The sequence below is a fragment of the Oncorhynchus nerka genome, linkage group LG1 (genome assembly GCF_034236695.1).
Source record: "Oncorhynchus nerka isolate Pitt River linkage group LG1, Oner_Uvic_2.0, whole genome shotgun sequence".
Taxonomy (NCBI): Eukaryota; Metazoa; Chordata; class Actinopteri; order Salmoniformes; family Salmonidae; genus Oncorhynchus; species Oncorhynchus nerka.
The window spans coordinates 6,921,237-6,942,717 of NC_088396.1; the positions used below are offsets into that span (position 1 = coordinate 6,921,237).

A 21,481-nucleotide genomic window follows, 5' to 3' on the forward strand; every position below is an offset into this window, starting at 1 on the left:
TAACACACTGTTGCTGCCGGGCCAATAATAGATCTATGTTGAGTAAAGAAACAGAGAGCCTGTTATTTAGTACATGCCGCTCCAGCATGCTTTAATTAGCTTTAAAGGGATACTTCGGGATGTTGGCAATGAAGCCTTTTATCTACTTCCCCAGAGTCAGATTAACTCGTTGATACCATTTTTAGGTTGCCTCTGCATCCAGTATTAAGTCGTTTTGCGAGCCAATGCTAACTAGCATCGGCACAATGCCTGTAAGTATATGGTATCCACTAGCATGCTAGCAGTTACCATAGCCTTCCGATAAGTTCCTTCCTTCAAACTGCATGCAGTGATATAAAAAAAAACAGTATCCACGAGTTAATCTGACTCTCATTGCCAAAATACTGGAGTATTCCTTTAATGAGCCTACACATACTTTGACTATGCTTGGGGGAATATACCATATAGGGGTCATTCTATGTAAATGGTGGCTTTCCTGTCCCCCTACTTAAACACCAAGATAATAAAAAAATGTTGGATAATAACACAAAAAATGTTTGTTTTAATTTGTGTTTTATTGTTAATAAAACATATGTAGGACAGTTATATTGTAAAAAGAAAAAAAAAAAAATACCATGAAAATGGCTTGTCCATCGGGTTATGACTAGTGAGATTGAGTAAAAAAAGAAAAAATCTCCCACTTTAAAATGTCAGAATATAAAGGAAAGTTTTAGTTATTTAGTGGATTACTTAAACTAAATATTATAAATCATTTGCAGGGAATTTCAAGTCACTAGTGTTCCACTATTGTAAAAACCACCGTAAAAAAAACAACTGCAACATCCTTGCCAACTTCTTACTGTGTCAAAGGTTCATGGAGGCGGGGCTGTTTTGAAAAGCACAGTGAGTCTGCACGCTTTCTTCCTGTGTTTCTTCTCTTCATTTAAAATAACAATACATACACAGACAATATAAATGGCTGCGCGCACCGCTACCCGCCGGCAAAGCACCACCCCCAGCCCAAAGGTATCTTCCAAGGGCGAGGTATCTTCCCGATACCCGGGCAGGCATGGAAGCGAGCGCACCCACAGCATGAAACCAAAACACAAGACATAAAAAGAGAAACGCAAAATATATAATATTCCCACTCCTGATTGGAGGACCTCAAACATTTATACTGTACATTTGTGTATATAATTATTCCAACACTCATCAATTCCACCCTTCAGAGAGCCACACATCTTTCCCCAGAAAATATAATTCTGCCATTTCCTCTAGTAAAACATCCCTCCATTCTCCCATGGTGTCTCACTGGGGACTTGAACCTCCCCATCTGCAACATTTCTTCTGAAATTGCCCCCCAAATGTACATTTTTCCCAAGAGCACAATGATATTTCTTATTGACTGTGGTCCTTCACATCCCCCAGTAATACGGTTTGCAGGTCCAACTGCAACCTGATATTATGGCATAACAACCATTCCTGGACCAGACTCCAAAAACAAGCCACCTATGGACAGTACCAAAAGAGATGCTCTATTGATTCTGTTTCCACATGACAGAGTCTGCACCGGTCTAACTATTCAATACCCTATACACTGAGCATTATTTTTGTAGCATCAATTGTTGTTTTGTAAACCATGGTATTGGGACATCGGAAATCTGTTCCCAACTATCTTGAATTTTATGTGGCATAGTTGCAAACCCTCTTGACCGTAAGTGAAACAGATTAAATTACTAATACATTTTATGATTTATAAGCCATTTATGATTTTTAATTGGTGGCAGAAAAACAAATTCATTCCTAATTGCCATTTCTGTGGCAGAGCTGCAATGAGTTGGTTATAATTTCCTATTGTGCAAACACATGGATTAATTGGTGACATAATTCTCCCGTCGTTGAAAGAAAAAAAAAAAATTTGGTTTATCCTCCATCAGTACATTGGCGTTTAGCCATATTATTTGCTGTAATATAGATTATGCCTCTACTGGAGGATAAAATTGGATTTGTAACCAACTCTGTATAGCTTCATTTAAAAATAAGGACACTTTAAACAGGGTTCCATTGTCACCGGAAATGCATAGTTTTCAATCTGTATAAGAGCAAAGGCCCCCCATTTTAAAACAGTGGATGTGCCCCTCTTATTAGCCTACTAGAAACCAGTTTGGATTTAGATATCGTTTTGGTATAATATAAGCTTTAACAGAGAGGTTTAATGCCTTGATATTTAAGTTTTATCCCTCCAAACTAATTTATTAATGAAATACTTTTTTTTCCCTTCTTTTTTTTTCTTTTTTCCATTCCAAATCAAATGTAATATTTTTTGTTCCTATAACTTGAAAGATTTTTTTTTTTATCCTGGAGTCAGTAGAGCCACGAATAGATATGTAAACTGTGGTATCACTAGAGAATTAATCAGTGTAGATGTCCATCTATGGGGGAATTATCTATTTTACAAAGTTTTCTATCAATATCGATAGTTGCAAGAGCATTCAACTTTTCAGGAATGTGCACACCAAGCACATCACTGCACCATCTTATCTTTAAACTAGGAGACCATATAACAATTCAAGTGTGTCCTTTAGATGCCGAATCTTTATGAATGCAAATGTTAAGTAGGTTTTTTTGTTTGATCTTACGTACTGTAATTTTTTGCTGCAACTTTTATATTTGGGTTTTAAATCAAGATAAACTTGAGAAATGATCCAGGTCCTAAATAAGACCGTTCAGAGTTTAATATTGTGAGAGAGAACTTGAATAATCAGCATACACTGATACCTTTGTTTCTAATCCATTCATTTCTAATCCCTTAAATATTCAATTCTGAACAATACATGTTAACAATATTTTTGCATTTTAACATTGAAGGGTGAGAGGCCTCCAATCTTTTAGAGAGACTGGGTCGTCATACTGTCCCCCCGGCTCCTGCTTCAGTAGGAGAGTAGTCAACCCTTCTTTTTGTGTGTCAGACAGTTTACAATTTGTGAATAATTCAAACATGCTAGTAGTGGATCTTTCAATACTTTATAAAATGTTTGATATATTTCTATTGCAATGCCATCAAGGGGTTTTCCCAGTCGAAAAGGAGTAAATTGCCAACCGTAGTTTGTCCTTTGTAATTGTAAGTTTGTGTTGCAGCTAGTTTAACCCGATGTTTAAGGAAAGTTATATCACAGCACCCTTCAAGTGAAGTTGGGGGAACTTAAGGATTTAAAAAAAAAAAAATGTTATTGTCCCCTGCTGTACTCCCGGTTTACCCACAACTGTGGGGCTACGCACAACTCCAACACCATAATCAAGTTTGCGGACGACACAATGGGGGTAGGCATGATCACCGGCAACGAGGAGTCAGCCTACAGGGAGGTGGTCAGTAACCTGGCAGTGTGGTGCCAGAGCAACAACCTCTCCCTCAACGTCAGCAAGACCAAGGAGCTGATCGTGGACTATAGGAAACAGGGTGGCGAGCCCACACCCATCCACATCAAAGGGGTGACGGTGGAGCAGGTAGACAGCTTCAAGTTCCTTGGTGCCCAAATCACTATAGACTTAAAATGGTCCAAGCACACACACAATCGTGAAGAAAGGGCAACAGTGCCTCGTCCCACTCAGGAGGTTGAAAAAGTTTGTGAAGGTTCGACAGCTGTACCATTTAGAGCATATTGACTGGCTGCATCACTGCTTGGTATTGAAATAGCACCGCCCTCAAACTAAATTGCACTACAGAGGGTTGTGCAGACAGCCCAGTACATCACTGGGGCCCAGCTCCCTGACATCCAGGACCTCTATATCAGGTGGAGAGAAAATAAGGCCCGGGAAAATCAAAGACCCCAACCACCCAAGCCATATACTTGCTGCAAGAGGTACCGGTGCATCAAGTCTGACACCAAAATTTTATCCCAAAGCAATAAAACTGATAAATATCTAACAAAATAGCTACATGGACCGAGTTTACCTTGTATGTTAATATTTGCACTCTATGCACACTGACAGGGCCCCACAAACTCACACATACTGTTTCTCCAACACCCACACATATGTACATACATGTATATTGACTCAACACACCTACTGACATGCAAGCTGCTGCTACTCTGTTTATTTTATACCCTGTTGCCTAGTCCCTTTAAACCTATACATATCTACCTCGATCACTCCAGTATCCCTGCACATATACAGTGCATTCGGAAAGTATTCAGACCACTTGACTTTTTCCATATTTTGTTAGCGCCTTATTCTAAAATTGAATAAATATTTTTATCTACATATAATACCCCATGACAAAGCAACATTTCTTGCAAATATATATTTTTTATTTAAAAAATATCACATTTCAGACCCTTCACTCAGTACTTTGTTGAAGCACTTTTGGCAGTGATTACAGCCTCGAGTCTTCTTGGGTATGACGCTACACGCTTGGCACACCTGTATTTGGGGAGTTTCTCCCATCCTTCTCTGCAAATCCTCTCAAGCCCTGTCAGGTTGGATGGGGAGCATCGCTGCACAGCTATTTCCAGAGATGTTCGTTCGGGTTCAAGTCTGGGCCACTCAAGGACATTCAGAGACTTGTCCCAAAGCCACTCCTGTGTTGTCTTGGCTGTGTGCTTAGAGTAATTGTCCTGTTGGAAGGTGAACCTTTGCCCCATTCTGAGGTCATGAGCGCTCTGGAACAGGTTTTCATTTAGGATCTCTGAAATTTGCTCCGTTCATCTTTCCCTCAATCCCAGTCCCTGAAAAACATCCCTACAGCATGATGCTACCGTAGGGATGGTGTTAGGTTTCTTCCAGATCTGGCGCTTGGCATTCAGGCCAAAGAGTTCAATCTTCGTTTTATCAATCTTGTTTCTCATGGTTTGAGAATATTTAGGTGCCTTTTGGCAAACTACAAGCTGGCTGTCATGTGCCTTTTACTGAGGAGTGGCTTCCGTCTGGCCCCTTTACCATAAAAGGACAGATTGGTGGAGTTTTTTTTAATTTTTTTTTATTTCACCTTTATTTAACCAGGTAGGCTAGTTGAGAACAAGTTCTCATTTGCAACTGCGACCTGGCCAAGATAAAGCATAGCAGTGTGAACAGACAACAGAGTTACACATGGAGTAAGCAATTAACAAGTCAATAACACAGTAGAAATAAAATGGGCAGTCTATATACAATGTGTGCAAAAGGCATGAGGAGGTAGGCGAATAATACAATTTTGCAGATTAACACTGGGGTGATAAAAGATCAGATGGTCATGTACAGGTAGAGATATTGGTGTGCAAAAGAGCAGAAAAGTAAATAAATAAATAAATAAAATTTAAAAAAAACAGTATAAAAACAGTATGGGGATGAGGTAGGTGAAAATGGGTGGGCTATTTACCAATAGACTATGTACAGCTGCAGCGATCGGTTAGCTGCTCGGATAGCTGATGTTTGAAGTTGGTGAGGGAGATAAAAGTCTCCAACTTCAGCGATTTTTGCAGTTCATTCCAGTCACAGGCAGCAGAGTACTGGAACGAAAGGCGGCCAAATGAGGTGTTGGCTTTAGGGATGATCAGTGAGATACACCTGCTGGAGCGTGTGCTACGGATGGGTGTTGCCATCGTGACCAGTGAACTGAGATAAGGCGGAGCTTTACCTAGCATGGACTTGTAGATGACCTGGAGCCAGTGGCTCTGGCGACGAATATGTAGCTGGGCCAGCCGAGCATACAAGTCGCAGTGGTGGGTGGTATAAGGTGCTTTGGTGACAAAACGGATGGCACTATGATAGACTGCATCCAGTTTGCTGAGTAGAGTGTTGGAAGCCATTTTGTAGATGACATCGCCGAAATCGAGGATCGGTAGGATAGTCAGTTTTACTAGGGTAAGCTTGGCGGCGTGAGTGAAGGAGGCTTTGTTGCGGAATAGAAAGCCGACTCTTGATTTGATTTTCGATTGGAGATGTTTGATGAGTCTGGAAGGAGAGTTTGCAGTCTAGCCAGACACCTAGGTACTTATAGATGTCCACATATTCAAGGTCGGAACCATCCAGGGTGGTGATGCTAGTCGGGCATGCGGGTGCAGGCAGCGATCGGTTGAAAAGCATGCATTTGGTTTTACTCGTTTAAGAGCAGTTGGAGGCCACGGAAGGAGTGCTGTATGGCATTGAAGCTCGTTTGGAGGTTAGATAGCACAGTGTCCAATGACGGGCCGAAAGTATATAGAATGGTGTCGCCTGCGTAGAGGTGGATCAGGGAATCGCCCGCAGCAAGAGCAACATCATTGATATATACAGAGAAAAGAGTCGGCCCGAGAATTGAACCCTGTGGCACCCCCATAGAGACTGCCAGAGGACCGGCCAGCATGCCCTCCGATTTGACACACTGAACTCTGTCTGCAAAGTAATTGGTGAACCAGGCAAGGCAGTCATCCGAGAAACCGAGGCTACTGAGTCTGCCGATAAGAATATGGTGATTGACAGAGTCGAAAGCCTTGGCGAGGTCGATGAAGACGGCTGCACAGTACTGTCTTTTATCGATAGCGGTTATGATATCGTTTAGTACCTTGAGCGTGGCTGAGGTGCACCCGTGACCGGCTCGAAACCAGATTGCACAGCGGAGAAGGTACGGTGGGATTCGAGATGGTCAGTGACCTGTTTGTTGACTTGGCTTTCAAGACCTTAGATAGGCAGGGCAGGATGGATATAGGTCTATAGCAGTTTGGGTCCAGGGTGTCTCCCCTTTGAAGAGGGGGATGACTGCGGCAGCTTTCAATCCTTGGGGATCTCAGACGATATGAAAGAGAGGTTGAACAGGCTGGTAATAGGGGTTGCGACAATGGCGGCAGATAGTTTCAGAAATAGAGGGTCCAGATTGTCAAGCCCAGCTGATTTGTACGGGTCTAGGTTTTGCAGCTCTTTCAGAACATCTGCTATCTGGATTTGGGTAAAGGAGAACCTGGAGAGGCTTGGGCGAGGAGCTGCGGGGGGGGCAGAGCTGTTGGCCGAGGTTGGAGTAGCCAGGCGGAAGGCATGGGCAGCCGTTGAGAAGTGCTTATTGAAGCTTTCGATAATCGTGGATTTATCGGTGGAGACCGTGTTACCTAGCCTCAGTGCAGTGGGCAGCTGGGAGGAGGTACTCTTGTTCTCCATGGACTTCACAGTGTCCCAGAACTTTTTGGAGTTGGAGCTACAGGATGCAAACTTCTGCCTGAAGAAGCTGGCCTTAGCTTTCCTGACTGACTGCGTGTATTGGTTCCTGACTTCCCTGAACAGTTGCATATCACGGGGCTATTCGATGCTATTGCAGTCCGCCACAGGATGTTTTTGTGCTGGTCGAGGGCAGTCAGGTCTGGAGTGAACCAAGGGCTGTATCTGTTCTTGGTTCTGCATTTTTTGAACGGAGCATGCTTATCTAAAATGGTGAGGAAGTTACTTTTAAAGAAAGACCAGGCATCCTCAACTGACGGGATGAGGTCAATGTCCTTCCAGGATACCCGGGCCAGGTCGATTAGAAAGGCCTGCTCACAGAAGTGTTTTAGGGAGCGTTTGACAGTGATGAGGGGTGGTCGTTTGACTGCGGCTCCGTGGCGGATACAGGCAATGAGGCAGTGATCGCTGAGATCCTGGTTGAAGACAGCGGAGGTGTATTTGGAGGGCCAGTTGGTCAGGATGACGTCTATGAGGGTGCCCTTGTTTACAGAGTTAAGGTTGTACCTGGTGGGTTCCTTGATGATTTGAGTGAGATTGAGGGCATCTAGCTTACATTGTAGGACTGCCGGGTGTTAAGCATATCCCAGTTTAGGTCACCTAACAGAACAAACTCTGAAGCTAGATGGGGGCGATCAATTCACAAATGGTGTCCAGGGCACAGCTGGGAGCTGAGGGTGGCCGGTAGCAGGCGGCAACAGTGAGAGACTTATTTCTGGAGAGGGTAATTTTCAAAATTAGTAGTTCGAACTGTTTGGGTATGGACCTGGAAAGTATGACATTACTTTGCAGGCTATCTCTGCAGTAGACTGCAACTCCGCCCCCTTTGGTAGTTCTATCTTGACGGAAGATGTTATAGTTGGGTATGGAAATCTCTGAATTTTTGGTGGCCTTCCTGAGCCAGGATTCAGACACGGCAAGGACATCAGGGTTAGCAGAGTGTGCTAAAGCAGTGAGTAAAACAAACTTAGGGAGGAGGCTTCTGATGTTGACATGCATAAAACCAAGGCTTTTTCGATCACAGAAGTCAACAAATGAGGGTACCTGGGGACATGCAGGGCCTGGGTTTACCTCCACATCACCCGCGGAACAGAGAAGGAGTAGTATGAGGGTGCGGCTAAAGGCTATCAAAACTGGTCGCCTAGAGCGTTGGGGGCAGAGGATAAGAGGAGCAGGTTTCTGGGCATGGTAGAATATATTCAGGGCATAATGCACAGACAGGGGTATGGTGGGGTGCGGGTACAGCGGAGGTAAGCCCAGGCACTGGGTGATGATGAGACAGGTTGAATCTCTGGACATGCTGGTTGTAATGGGTGAGGTCACCGCATGTGTGGGAGGTGGGACAAAGGAGGTAACAGGGGTATGCAGAGTGGGTCTAGGGGCTCCATTGTGAACTAAAACAATTATAACTAACCTGAACAACAGTATACAAGGCATATTGACATCTGAGAGAGACATACAGCGAGGCATACAGTAATCACAGGTGTTGAATTTGGAAAGCTAGCTAAAAACAGTAGGCGAGGCTAATCCGCTAGCACAACAAACAGCAGGTAAAATGGCGTTGACTAGGCAACGGGCCGACAGGTAAGACAAACAAGCAGAAAGGAGTACCGTGATTAATGGACAGTCCAGCGTGCGTCAGCTATGTAGCCAAGAGATCAGTGTCCAGGGGGCAGCGGTGGATGGGCAGGGGGGCTGGCGAGTGTTATCCAGGTTTTTTTTTTTTTTTTTTTTTTTTTTAAACTAACAATGACTAACTAGCTTGTAGCTAGTTAGCTGGTTAGCGTCTGGAGGTTCTTGAGTGTGTCATAAAAATAAGAGTAAAAGTAACAGCGATTCCGTATCACATTGGGTGAGGCAGGTTTCCGGAAGGTATAAACAAATTAAAAATCAAAAAGAGATAGAAAGTAAATGGGGTCAGAGAGTGATTGGGACGCGTGGTACAGACGGTTAGCAGGCCTGTGCTAACAAGCTAACAGTTCGTAGGCCCGAGCTAGACAAGGTAGCAGTTAGCGGACCGGAGCTTGACAAGCTAGCCGTTAGCAGGCCGAATTAGCAAGCAGGGAGATAGCGAGGGCTAGAGAGTTAACCTTTGGGGGACGTCGCGATGGGGTGAGTCTGTTTATTTATTCCTCTTCATGCGGTGAGCTGGAGATACAGCGATTCAGAAAGCTCGCGGGCCTTGGCCAGCAGATGGATCTTTGGCGATGTCGCAGCGGAAAAGCCTGTTGAAACCCCTCGGACGATTATGTCGGCGGACCTGTCGTGATGGATCGGCGGGGCTCCGTGTCGGCAGTAGAGGGTCAGTAGAGGGTCCAGGCCAATTGGCAAATTAGGTATTTTTGGACCTCTTCGGGTAGTCGGGAGATGGGCTTAGCTCGAGGCTAGCTCCAGGCTAACTGGTGCTTGCTCTGGGACAGAGACGTTAGCCAGGAGTAGCCACTCGGATTGCAGCTAGCTATTTACGATGATCCGGTATAAAGCTTCAGAGCTTGCGGTAGGAATCCGGAGATGTGGTAGAGAAAAAGCAGTCTGATATGCTTTGGGTAGATGTCGCGCTGGTGTCCTAGTTAGCGTTGAAGACCGCTAGCAGTGGCTAGCTAGTAGCTAGTTAGCGGCTAGCTTCTGGTGAGGGTTCCGATTCTAAAGCATAGAAAAAGCAGATCCGTACCACATTGGGTGATGCGGGTTGCAGGAGAATATATTCAGCCTGTGGTTGGGAAGTGAGATTAAAATATGTACGAAATATATACGGGAAAAAAAAAGAGGAAAAAAACTATATTTACACTATACAGGACGGGACAAGACAAAACACACGTCCGACTGCTACGCCATCTTGGATACTGCAGAGATGCTGCAGAGATGGGAGAACCTTCCAGAAGGACAACCATCTCCACAGAGGAACCAACAGGTTCTTGGTCACCTCCCTGACCAAAGGGCCTTCTCCCCTGATTGCTCAGTTTTGTCTGGGAAACTTCTTCCATTCTTCCACTGTGTTCTTGGGGACCTTCAATGCTGCAAAAATATGTTGGTACCCTTCCCTAGATCTGTGCCTCGACGCAATCCTGACTTGGAGCTCTACGAACAATTCCTTCGACATCATGGTTGGTTTTTGTTCTGACATGCACTGTCAACTGTGGGACGTTATATAGACAGGTGTGTGCCTTTTCAAATCATGTCCAATCAATGGAATTTACCACAGGCGCACTCCAATCAAGTTGTAGAAACATCAAGGATGAGCAATGGAAACAGGATGCACCTGAACTCAATTGAGTGTCATGGCAAAGGACCTGAATACTTAAGGTATCTGTTTTTTAATTGTAATAAATTTGCTAAAGTTTCTAGAAACCTGTTTCACTTTGTCATTATTGGGTATTGTGTGTAGCGTGATGGATTAAATTGTATATTTTCCTTAATTTTAGAATAAGGCTGTAACGTAACAAAATGAGGAATATTTTTTCCCGAATGCACTGTAAATATGGTACTGGAACTGACTTAAATATTTCCTGTATTATAGTATTCCAGCATAAACAAATCTGTTTTTGGGATGAACAATTAATTGAATGTAGGAGGTCGACAGATTATAATTTTTCAACGTCGATACAGATTATTGGAGGACCAAAAAAAGCTGATAGCGATTAATCTGACATTTTTTATAATAATGACAATTACAACAATACTGAATGAACACTTATTTTAACTTAATATAATACATCAATACAATCAATTTAGCCTCAAATAAATAATGAAACATGTTCAATTTGGTTTAAATAATGCAAAAACAAAGTGTTGGAGAAGAAAGTAAAAGTGCAATATGTGCCATGTAAAAAAGCGAACGTTTAAGTTCCTTGCTCAGAACATGAGAACATATTGAAAGCTGGTGGTTCCTTTTAACAGGAGTCTTCGATATTCCCAGGTAAGAAGTTTTAGGTTGTCATTTCATATACCTTTTGACTATACTTTTGACTATTGGATGTTCTTATAGGCACTTTAGTATTGCCAGTGTAACAGTATAGCTTCCGTCCCTCTCCTCACCCCTACTTGGGCTCGGACCAGGAACACATCGACAACAGCCACCCTCAAAACAGCGTTACCCATGCAGAGCAAGGGGAACAACTACTCCAAGTCTCAGAGCGAGTGACGTTTGAAACGCTATTATCCGCGCACTCCGCTAACTAGCCAGCCATTTCACATCGGTTACACCAGCCTAATCTCGGGAGTTGATAGGCTTGAAGTCATAAACAGCGCAATGCTTGAAGCACAGCGAAGAGCTGCTGGCAAAACGCACGAAAGTGCTGTTTGAATTAATGCTTACGAGCCTGCTGCTGCCTACCATCGCTCAGTCAGACTGGTCTATCAAATATCAAATCATAGACTTAATTATAACATAACAACACACAGGAATATGAGCCTTTGGTCATTAATACGGTCGAATCCGGAAACTATCATTTCGAAAAACAAAACGTTTACTACTTCAGTGAAATACGGAACCTTTCCGTATTTTATCTAACAGATGGCATCCCTAAGTCTAAATATTGCTGTTACATTGTACAACCTTCAATGTTATGTCATAATTAAGTAAAATTCTGGCAAATTAGTTTGCAACGAGCCAGGCGGCCCAAACTGTTGCATATACCCTGACTCTGCATGCAATGAACGTAAGAGAAGTGACACAATTTCATCTGTTTAATATTGCCTGCTAACCTGGATTTCTTTTAGCTAAATATGCAGGTTTAAAAAATGTATTCTTCTGTGTATTGATTTTAAGAAGGGCATTGGTGTTTTTGGTTAGGTACAGTCGTGCAACGATTGTGCTTTAATCGTAAATGTGCTTTTGTTAAATCATCCCCCTGCGTTGCATCAATTATATGCAACGCAGGACACGCTAGATAAACTAGTAATATCATCAACCATGTGTAGTTAACTAGTGATTATGATTGATGGTTTTTTATAAAGATAAGTTTAATGCTAGCTAGCAATTTACCATGGCTTACTGCATTCGCGTAACAGGCAGGCTCCTCGTGGAGTGCAATGAGAGGCAGGTGGTTAGCGCGTTGGACTAGTTAACTGTAAGGTTGCAAGATTGAATCCCTGAGCTGACAAGGGAAAAAAATCTGTCCTTCTGCCCCTGAACGAGGCAGTTAACCCACCGTTCCTAGGCAGTCATTGAAAATAAGAATGTGTTCTTAACTGACTTGACTAGTTAAATAAATGTGTAAAAAGAAAATATATATATTTTTTAAATCCTCTAATTGAATGGCCTATAAAAACACACTTAAAAAGGCCTCCTATACTGTAAGTGGATACACTGAACCAATTATAAATTACACAAGAAAAAAAACAACTTAACTCCTTAGCTTTCATTAATTTACTGTCCGTTAATAAACTCATCACATTTCCAATATCCCTGCCCTCGTGGAAAGTCTGTCGTAGTTACATGGAGGGCTATAAGCTGATCGCATTCTATACATACTTTTTTCACTTTTGGCACCGTAGAAAAAGGATACCAGAAAGTAATCAATCCGACTAGCTTGATTTAGCCTCTTTCAAATATATCTTATAAAAGGTCAGTGTTTTTAAGCCTCCATTTATCGACCAGTTGCAACTAATATTTGTAATCTATTTGAGCGCCAAAGGGTGATAATTGGTAGTATGATTGTCTTTACGGTCTTTTGACAATGTGTCAGCAACTTAATTATTAATTTGGTCATTTCATGCGAAGCCTGATGATGTATCACCGGTGTTACAGTTTGTAGTAAGGGGGAAAGGAAACTTGACTAAAATAACTGATCAAATCAAATGATTAAGTGATTTATTTACAATTTAAGAAGTGTGGTTTGAGGTACTGTGGCCGCCATCTTAAATCATCTATATTTCTGCCGATGTCACCGGTGTTAATGTTCCTTATAGTTTTAATAGAATAGGTCTGAAGATTTGTCATGTGTTACTGGTCACTGGTGTAATTATAGAAATGTTTTTTTTAAATATTCAAGCAAATAATGACTAATCCAAAAACATGTAATATTATTGTCAACCTTTTGTCAGATTATATATGCAAATTAAAAGTCAAATTACATTGTGGAAAGCCCAAATTGTCATTAACATACACTACCGTTCAAAAGTTTGGGGTCACTTAGAAATGTCCTCGTTTTCCATGAAAATATACATGAAATTAGTTGCAAAATAAATAGGAAATAGTCAATATGTTGACAAGGTTCTAAATAATGATTTTCAAATGAAATAATTGTGTCCTTCAAACTTTGCTTTCGTCAAAGAATCCTCCATTTGCAGCAATTACAGCCTTGCAGACCTTTGGCATTCTAGTTGTCAATTTGTTGAGGTAATCTGAAGAGATGTCACCCCATGCTTCCTGAAGCACCTCCCACAAGTTGGATTGGCTTAATGGGCACTTACGTAGCATACGGTCAAGCTGCTCCCCCAACAGCTCAATAGGGTTAAGATCCAGTGACTGTGCTGGCCACTCCATTATAGAGAGAAAACCAGCTGACTGCTTCCTCCCTAAATAGTTATTGCATAGTTTGGAGCTATGCTTTGGGTCATTGTCCTGTTGTTGGAGGAAATTGGCTCCAATTAAGCGTCGTCTACGGGGTATGGGCATGGTGTTGAAAAATGTAGAGATAGCCATCCTTCTTCAAGATCCCTTTTATCCAAAATCAAAAGTAACAGTATCTGGTGCGGCCACCAGTGCATTCAGTACTGCAGTGAATCTCCTTCTCATGGACTGCACCAGATTTGCCAGTTCTTGCTGTGAGATGTTACCCCACTCTTCCACCAAGGCACCTGCAAGTTCCGGGACATTTTTGGGGGAATGGCCCTAGCCCTCACCCTCCGATCCAACAGGTCCCAGACGTACTAAATGGGATTGAGATCCAGGCTCTTCGCTGGCCATGGCAGAACACTGACATTCCTGTCTTGCAGGAAATCACACACAGAACGAGCAGTATGGCTGGTGGCATTGTCATGCTGGAGGGTCATGTCAGGATGAGCCTGCAGGAAGGGTACCACATGAGGGAGGAGGATGTCTTCCCTGTAATGCACAGCGTTGAGAGTGCTTGCAATGACAACAAGCTCAGTCCGATGATGCTGTGACACACTGTCCCAGACCATGACGGAACCTCCACCTCGATCCCGGTCCAGAGTACAGGTCTCTGTGTTCCTTTGACGATAAATGCAAATCCGACCATCCCCCCTGGGTGAGACAAAACTGCGACTCGTCAGTGAAGAGCACATTTTGCCAGTCCTGTCTGGTCCAGCGACGGGGTTTTGTGCCCATAGGCAACATTGTTGCCAGTGATATCTGGTGAGGACCTGCATTTACAACAGGCCTACAAGCCCTCAGTCCAGCCTCTCTCAGCCTATTGCGGACAGTCTGAGCACTGATGGAGGGATTGTGTATTCCTGGTGTAACTCGGGCAGTTGTTACCATCCTGTACCTGTCCCGCAGGTGTGATGTTCGGATGGACCGATCCTGTGCAGATGTTACACGTGGTCTGCCACTGCGAGGACGATCAGTTGTCCGGTCTCCCTGTAGCGCTGTCTTAGGCGTCTCACAGTACAGACATTGCAATTTATTGCCCTGGCCACATCTGCAGTCCTCATGCCTCCTTGCAGCATGTCTAAAGCATGTTCACGCAGATGAGCAGGGACCCTGGGCATCTTTCTTTTGGTGTTTTTCAGTGTCAGTAGAAAGGCCTCTTTAGTGTACTAAGTTTTCATAACTATGACCTTTATTGCCTACCGTCTGTAAGCTGTTCATGTCTTGAAGACCGTTCCATTGTTTATGGTTCACAAGCAGTGGAAACAGTGTTTAAACCTTTTACAATGAAGATCTGTGAAGTTATTTGGATTTTTACGAATTAACTTTGAAAGACAGGGTCCTGAAAAAAAGTGAGTTTATTTAATGAAGCTGCCAGCTGAGGACTTGTGAGGCATCTGTTTCTCAAACTAGACACTAATTTACTTGTCATTTTGCTCAGCTGTGCACCGGGGCGTCCCACTCCTCTTTCTATTCTGGTTAGAGCCCGTTTGTGCCGTTCTGTGGACTATATCTATGGACTGTTTCCAGCAACAATAGTAATTTACAACATTAACAATGTCTACATTGTATTTCTAATCAATGATGTTATTTTTCTTTAAAAATGGACAACATTTTTTGCTTTTCTTTCATAAACAAAAAATGACTTTTCTAAGTGACCCCAAACTTTGAACGGTAGTGTAGTGAAAAAGGAACAAGTTTTGTTTTATGTAGTAAAAATATTGAAATACATTAAGCTGTCATTCATGTTGATTTACATTGTTAACTTTAATCTGACAAAAAAGTTATTATACATTTTTTTTAAATTGGCTGGTCAGAAAGTCACCATTATTGTATAATGATCAATATACCGGGATAGTTAGTCATACCAACGGTATGATTTTCAAAACAGCTTTGCGGGGACTGCATACTATGCCACTGCTTATAACTATAATGGATACTTCAGGATTTTGAGTCCAGAGTCAGATGAAGTTGTGAATACCATTTTTATGTCTCTGCGTGCAGTTTGAAGGAAGTTGCTAACTAGCATTAGCACAATGACAAAAGGTCTCTGGGTAGCTAGTTAGCATTGGCTCACAAAACTACCTCTAACTTCCTGCATATTGGGTACAGACACATAGAAATGGTATCCACAAGTTAACCTGACTCTGGAGAAAATCCAAATGAATCCCTTTAACTATATAAGATGTGCCAAATAAATTATATCCAGCCCAGGGCCAAAGCTATGCATTTGGTTTGCTAACCTGCTAGCTAAATGGCAAGATCAAGATTATTGGTCACAGCAAAGATAATCAAGTCCCTCCTGGATCAAGATTAATGTTGCCTAAATAGTTTTGTGGATACAAAAAAAAGAAATGGCGCCCATTGTGTGCACTTCCAGTAATACTGTATACCCTGGTATGAAACAAAAACGGTATGCAAATCTGGATACTGCCCAACTAACTTTGAACCTGTTTGAATAGCATAAAATGCATCCTTGCTTCTTCCCACCCTTGAAGAAATCCCTGATACAACATGATTTGATAGTTGTGAGAATGGTGACAGCAACACAGTGGAAGCCTATCATGTCATGTCTGATCAGTGATTAAGCAACCTCAAAGTACGACGGAAGGATGCATTTTCAAATATATTCAAATGAGGCCACTGTTTTGGCTGAAATAGTCATTGCTTCAACATTTTACCTACAGGTGGTGGTGCAGAAGGTTAATTATAGCACATGGGACCACCACGCGCTGAATGCAGGCATTCTTTATTTATTCACCCAGTGACCAATACAACATTTCTCAGAACAGGTTGGCATGAGAGAGGGGTGTGTCAGTGCCAATCTGCCAGCTGCGAGAACTCGACTGGACTCCTAGCCAAGTTAAGGGTCATAGCAACTATAACATTTACATTTACATTTAAGTCATTTAGCAGACGCTCTTATCCAGAGCGACTTACAAATTAGTGCGTTCACCTTAAGACATCCAGTGGAACAGCCACTTTACAATAGTGCATCTAAATCTTTTAAGGGGGTGAGAAGGATTACTTTATCCTATCCTAGGTATTCCTGAAAGAGGTGGGGTTTCAGGTGTCTCCGGAAGGTGGTGATTGACTCCGCTGTCCTGGCGTCGTGAGGGAGTTTGTTCCACCATTGGGGGGCCAGAGCAGCGAACAGTTTTGACTGGGCTGCGCGGGAACTGTACTTCCTCAGTGGTAGGGAGGCGAGCAGGCCAGAGGTGGATGAACGCAGTGCCCTTGTTTGGGTGTAGGGCCTGATCAGAGCCTGGAGGTACTGAGGTGCCGTTCCCCTCACAGCTCCGTAGGCAAGCACCATGGTCTTGTAGCGGATGCGAGCTTCAACTGGAAACCAGTGGAGAGAGCGGAGGAGCGGGGTGACGTGAGAGAACTAAGTCATGTATATAAAATATGTAAATATATAAGTCATGCATATTGTATTGTTGTGCTATTTGTGATGCTGTGGCATTCAGTGTTGTCTATAAGTAACTAAGTTATTACTTTGTCATTTTATGAACTTTTTCTGACTGATCTAAGACACTGAATGCACATATGCACTAACTGAATTCAATCTGTGCTGTCAGATGAGAATGAGCGTTTAGACTAAAAAGACACTAATCTAGCTAACATTCAATTAGGCTACCAAATAAAAAACGATTTAAAGCCATCTAACGTGATCAAACTAACACATTACACAATTAGAGAATAGATGCACCATATTAGAGAGAACGCAACAACCAGAGAAAATGCACCATAGGCCTGCACACATTCATGCATATCCACTCTGTGCTATTGTTCATAATGAATCATCCTTTTGTCAGGGAACTCTTTCCTCTGAAACGTACCATGACATCCCCTTAACGTGTCTAAGTCTGATAGATACAGAAGAACGTTAACCCAAGTCCTCAAGCTTGACAAAATCTGTCTACAAGCAATTTCTATAACAAGCATATTCTCAGAATATCTATTGGAGCTTGTGTGTGTCTTCTAATCCTTCTTTGTCCTGCAAAACAGCACTTAAATTCAGTGTCCTAAAATAACTCCACTTTTTTTTCCCTAAGGTAACTGTGGCCTGGGCATGTCTTCTCCTATGCAGTGAGCAACACGCCATGCATAGGCCTAGCTGTTCCAGGTGTAGAGTGCGTGTCAAAACAAAGCACTTCAGAAACACAGTGATCAATCATTCCTACAAAGAAAAATAAAAGTTGTTTGTGTGGTAATGGCAATCCGATAAGTGCAGAGAGGTAGCTAGCCAAAGGAACACAGCCTAGTCGTTGTGGGGGAAGGTGCGTTCCTCATGGTCCATCTGGCACGTTTCTACCCAGCCTGTTTAACCTGCATAACATCAACCCTAGCAAGCTAAACTGGGGAATGCTGCTCATGTTGCCTTGCCTAGTGCTGCAAGTTGTTTTCTTTGGGTGCTGCAATCCTGAGTTCGTAAAAATAACAGTTTATGCGACCTGCGCCAAGGGAGATGTCAGCAACCCCATCATTGTATGGACAATTTGACAGAGGTCACATAGAATGAAGTTACTAAAAAATATGGATTGCTAGCCTCGCAAAGCCGCCTGATCCCACAAGCTAACATTAAACGCTGCACTGTTTTCCGAAGCTAGCGGGTTGCAGCACACAAAGAAAATAATGCAACTACACAGGACAAACAATGATACAAGTTACGCATGAAAGAATGGACATTTTTACAAGTATCGATGAAGTCGGAGGTAGGCTACACTTTGCCAAAACTCATTGCCTCGCACCATCGAGTATCTTGGAGATCAGAATTCTTGGCCGGCCACGTGACTCAAGTGTAAACATGAAGCACAAGCCAGGGCATGGGAGGCACGCACGTCAATACAGAATATTGGGCCTATGAATCCCTTGTCAAACACAGTCTGACAAACGTTTGATCCCCTGAATCATACGGATTTGGATTATTTGAGCCTATATTAAAATACAGGTTTCCTATTCTATTCTATCCTAGCCCTTGATCATGACTCTCAGTTCCATTACACATAAGAGTCATTGGAGGAAGGCGTCATCTGTACTGGGGAGTGCTGTTAAAAACACTTGACGCTCGGTCTGAACATTAACACTCATTGCTTGCAGTACGGTTTTGGAAGCATAAGGACATTATTTTTCATATCAGCAAGAAATACATTTTCAAAAAACAAAAATTGAAATTGATGCACACCTTTTACAGTTCCCACACACCCATATTTCCATGTTACACTGCTTGTTTACAGAAAACAGATAGTGGACTACCTGTGCTAATTATCTATCTCCGAAACCCTGTGTGTAAACGGAAGACTGCAACTATGTTAAAACAATGCACAATAGATGTGTATTTTGCATTTTTTATACGATATGAAAGTAGAGGGGTTGTTTCTAGAAGCGTATAGGAATTGAGAATCGATTCACATTTAAATAGATTATTTGGCTCTTTTGGCTTTGAGACACTTTGCCTTTAAACAGAGGATGTAAGGTCCTTAGACTATAAGGAGTTAGGCTCCTTTAGTCCATTACCGGGCAAATTTTATTCCAACATCACAATGGACTAAATACTTAATACCAACTGCAAAATCATGTTTTTATTTACCAATCAATATAGGCCTGTCTTTATTGGGCGATCCGGTGATTCTAAAGAGTGTGTTTGAGGAATCTTTCCAAATACCCTTAGCACAGCATTTTATCAAAATCAAATCAAATGTATTTGTATAGCCCTTCGTACATCAGCTGATATCTCAAAGTGCTGTACAGAAACCCAGCCTAAAACAAACAGCAAGCAATGCAGGTGTAGAAGCACGGTGGCTAGGAAAAACTCCCTAGAAAGGCCAAAACCTAGGAAGAAACCTAGAGAGGAACCAGGCTATGAGGGGTGGCCAGTCCTCTTCTGGCTGTGCCGGGTGGAGATCACTAGGCCTACCACACAGAGGACCATGTGGTAAAGTTCTGAGTTCTCCAAAGGTTGACCATTGTTTTATGGCTTAAGCTTACCAGTAGCTGGTGCAACAATGTGGCAGTTGTACTTGACCCATTTATAAAGGTTGCTGAATATGGGATCATACCTCCACATTCTTGCAAATTAAAGAATAGGTCTTCATTGAGGCACAATTGACATTAATCAAAACCTGAGTGTACCTGTAAAGCCAGCATGATGGCAACATGTTTGGATGTACTGTAGTTCTGACAGTGACATATGTGCCTAAATGATATAAGAACATAGCCCCGGGAATACATTCAGGGGTGATTTATCAGGGGGTTGTGCAGCACCCCTACTTCCCGCCGCTATGTATAACAGCCTACCTGGTTGGGGTCGTATGCCCTGAAGACATGGCATGCCATCTCAGACTCCGGGTTGTCGGGCTGGCTCCGGATAAGGTAGGCGAAATAAGTGAGGTCATTGCTGTTGTGGATAAAACGTGAGATGAACTGCGCTTTATGCTCGAAGATGAAGACGGACGAGTTGGCGACATTGTTGGCGGGCACACATCGAATAAACGGCGGGGTGAGCACCAGTTGAACTTCTCTGGCCTGGACGGAACAAGTATCGCGTCCCGATTCGTTCTTCTCACTTTTCTTCCGGATCTCCGCCACCAACCACGGCAGCATGGGCAGGGTAGTACGCTTGTCCAAGGAGGACCAGCCGATGTACCAGAGAGCAAACTTTTGAATATCTGGCTTCGAGAGATTACTCTCTTTATTCCCTTTGTCATCCCGACCCTCCATCTCCGTTTAATTATAGGACAATGGAGAGAATAAAACTATTCAAACGCCTAATTACTGATTTCAATTCTAGCAATTGATGCGGCCCTTAATCGATGAATAACATCGATAATCGATCAATTTTGTTTTGTGCCCAATTCAGCTGATTGGCTAGATACACGCTTGAATATATGTAAACAGTTAATAATCCATCGTTCACGATGAAGTCCTGTTGAGAGGTAAGAAAGTTAACGCAGAAAAGTAACATAAGCACGCGTTCCTCGTGTTGCTCGAAACTGCAGCACTCGCTACCCAGATCAGATCCTCACAAGGTGGTTACTGTCGTAACCTAGAAGTGACAGCTCCGTTCGTGGTTTACCGGTGTTGCCAGGTCACATTTATACGAGGACGACAGAGCAGTTCCCAAACCGTGTTGAAGTTTGTGAAGTGTGCTAGAACGTTGCGTCTGGAGCACGGTGTGTAAACTGTGAAAGGCCAGAAGAAAACACCTTTTAAAATGCTGGGTAATTCTCCAAAACTGCAGTTCCAACGAGAGCAGTTAGTTCCCTTTGCAAAGACAAGTGTGTCATTTATCACTGGGAAAAAACTATATTCGGCTGTTTATTTATCGTTCTCTTCGGTGCCATGAGTTTAAGATACGGCTGTTGTAATGCAGGCAAGAATAACTAAGTACTTCCGGGTCACGGATTTTTTGGAATCCTTCAGAATAAGATTCCCGTCATGTATACTTTGTAAATTCATAAATACGGCGAAAAATAAATATATGTTGTATACTTGTTATCATACAAAGAATAATTACAAGTATTTCTATTAGATACGTGATTTTTTTTGTTAATGTTCCCAAGCCTAAATGTGGAGTCTGCTGAGGGGCAGACGGATCATAATAATGGCTGGAACAGAGCAACTGGAATGGCATCAAACATACCATACCATACCATTCCACTCGAGTCATTCCCACGAGCCCGTCCTCCCTAATTAAGGTGCCACCAACCTCCTGTGGTTCAAATTATTTTTTGTTGTTGTGAGGCTCCTCTGGGCTAAGCTGTAGATTTGGAAAGTAGA

The 21,481-nt window shown here is 42.7% G+C and overlaps 1 protein-coding gene across 2 annotated transcripts in view; it reads right to left on the minus strand.

Annotated features, from left to right (window-relative positions):
* tbc1d4 (TBC1 domain family, member 4) overlaps positions 1-21,086 on the minus strand; it is a 158,389-nt gene extending 137,303 nt beyond the window's left edge. For both annotated transcript variants that reach the window (XM_029666306.2, XM_029666220.2), the window contains exon 1: positions 20,000-21,086. In XM_029666306.2, the coding sequence (XP_029522166.1) occupies positions 20,000-20,422 (423 nt within the window). In that variant the 5' untranslated portion in view covers positions 20,423-21,086. The remainder of the gene's footprint in view (positions 1-19,999) is intronic.
* Between the last annotated feature and the right edge of the window lie 395 nt (positions 21,087-21,481).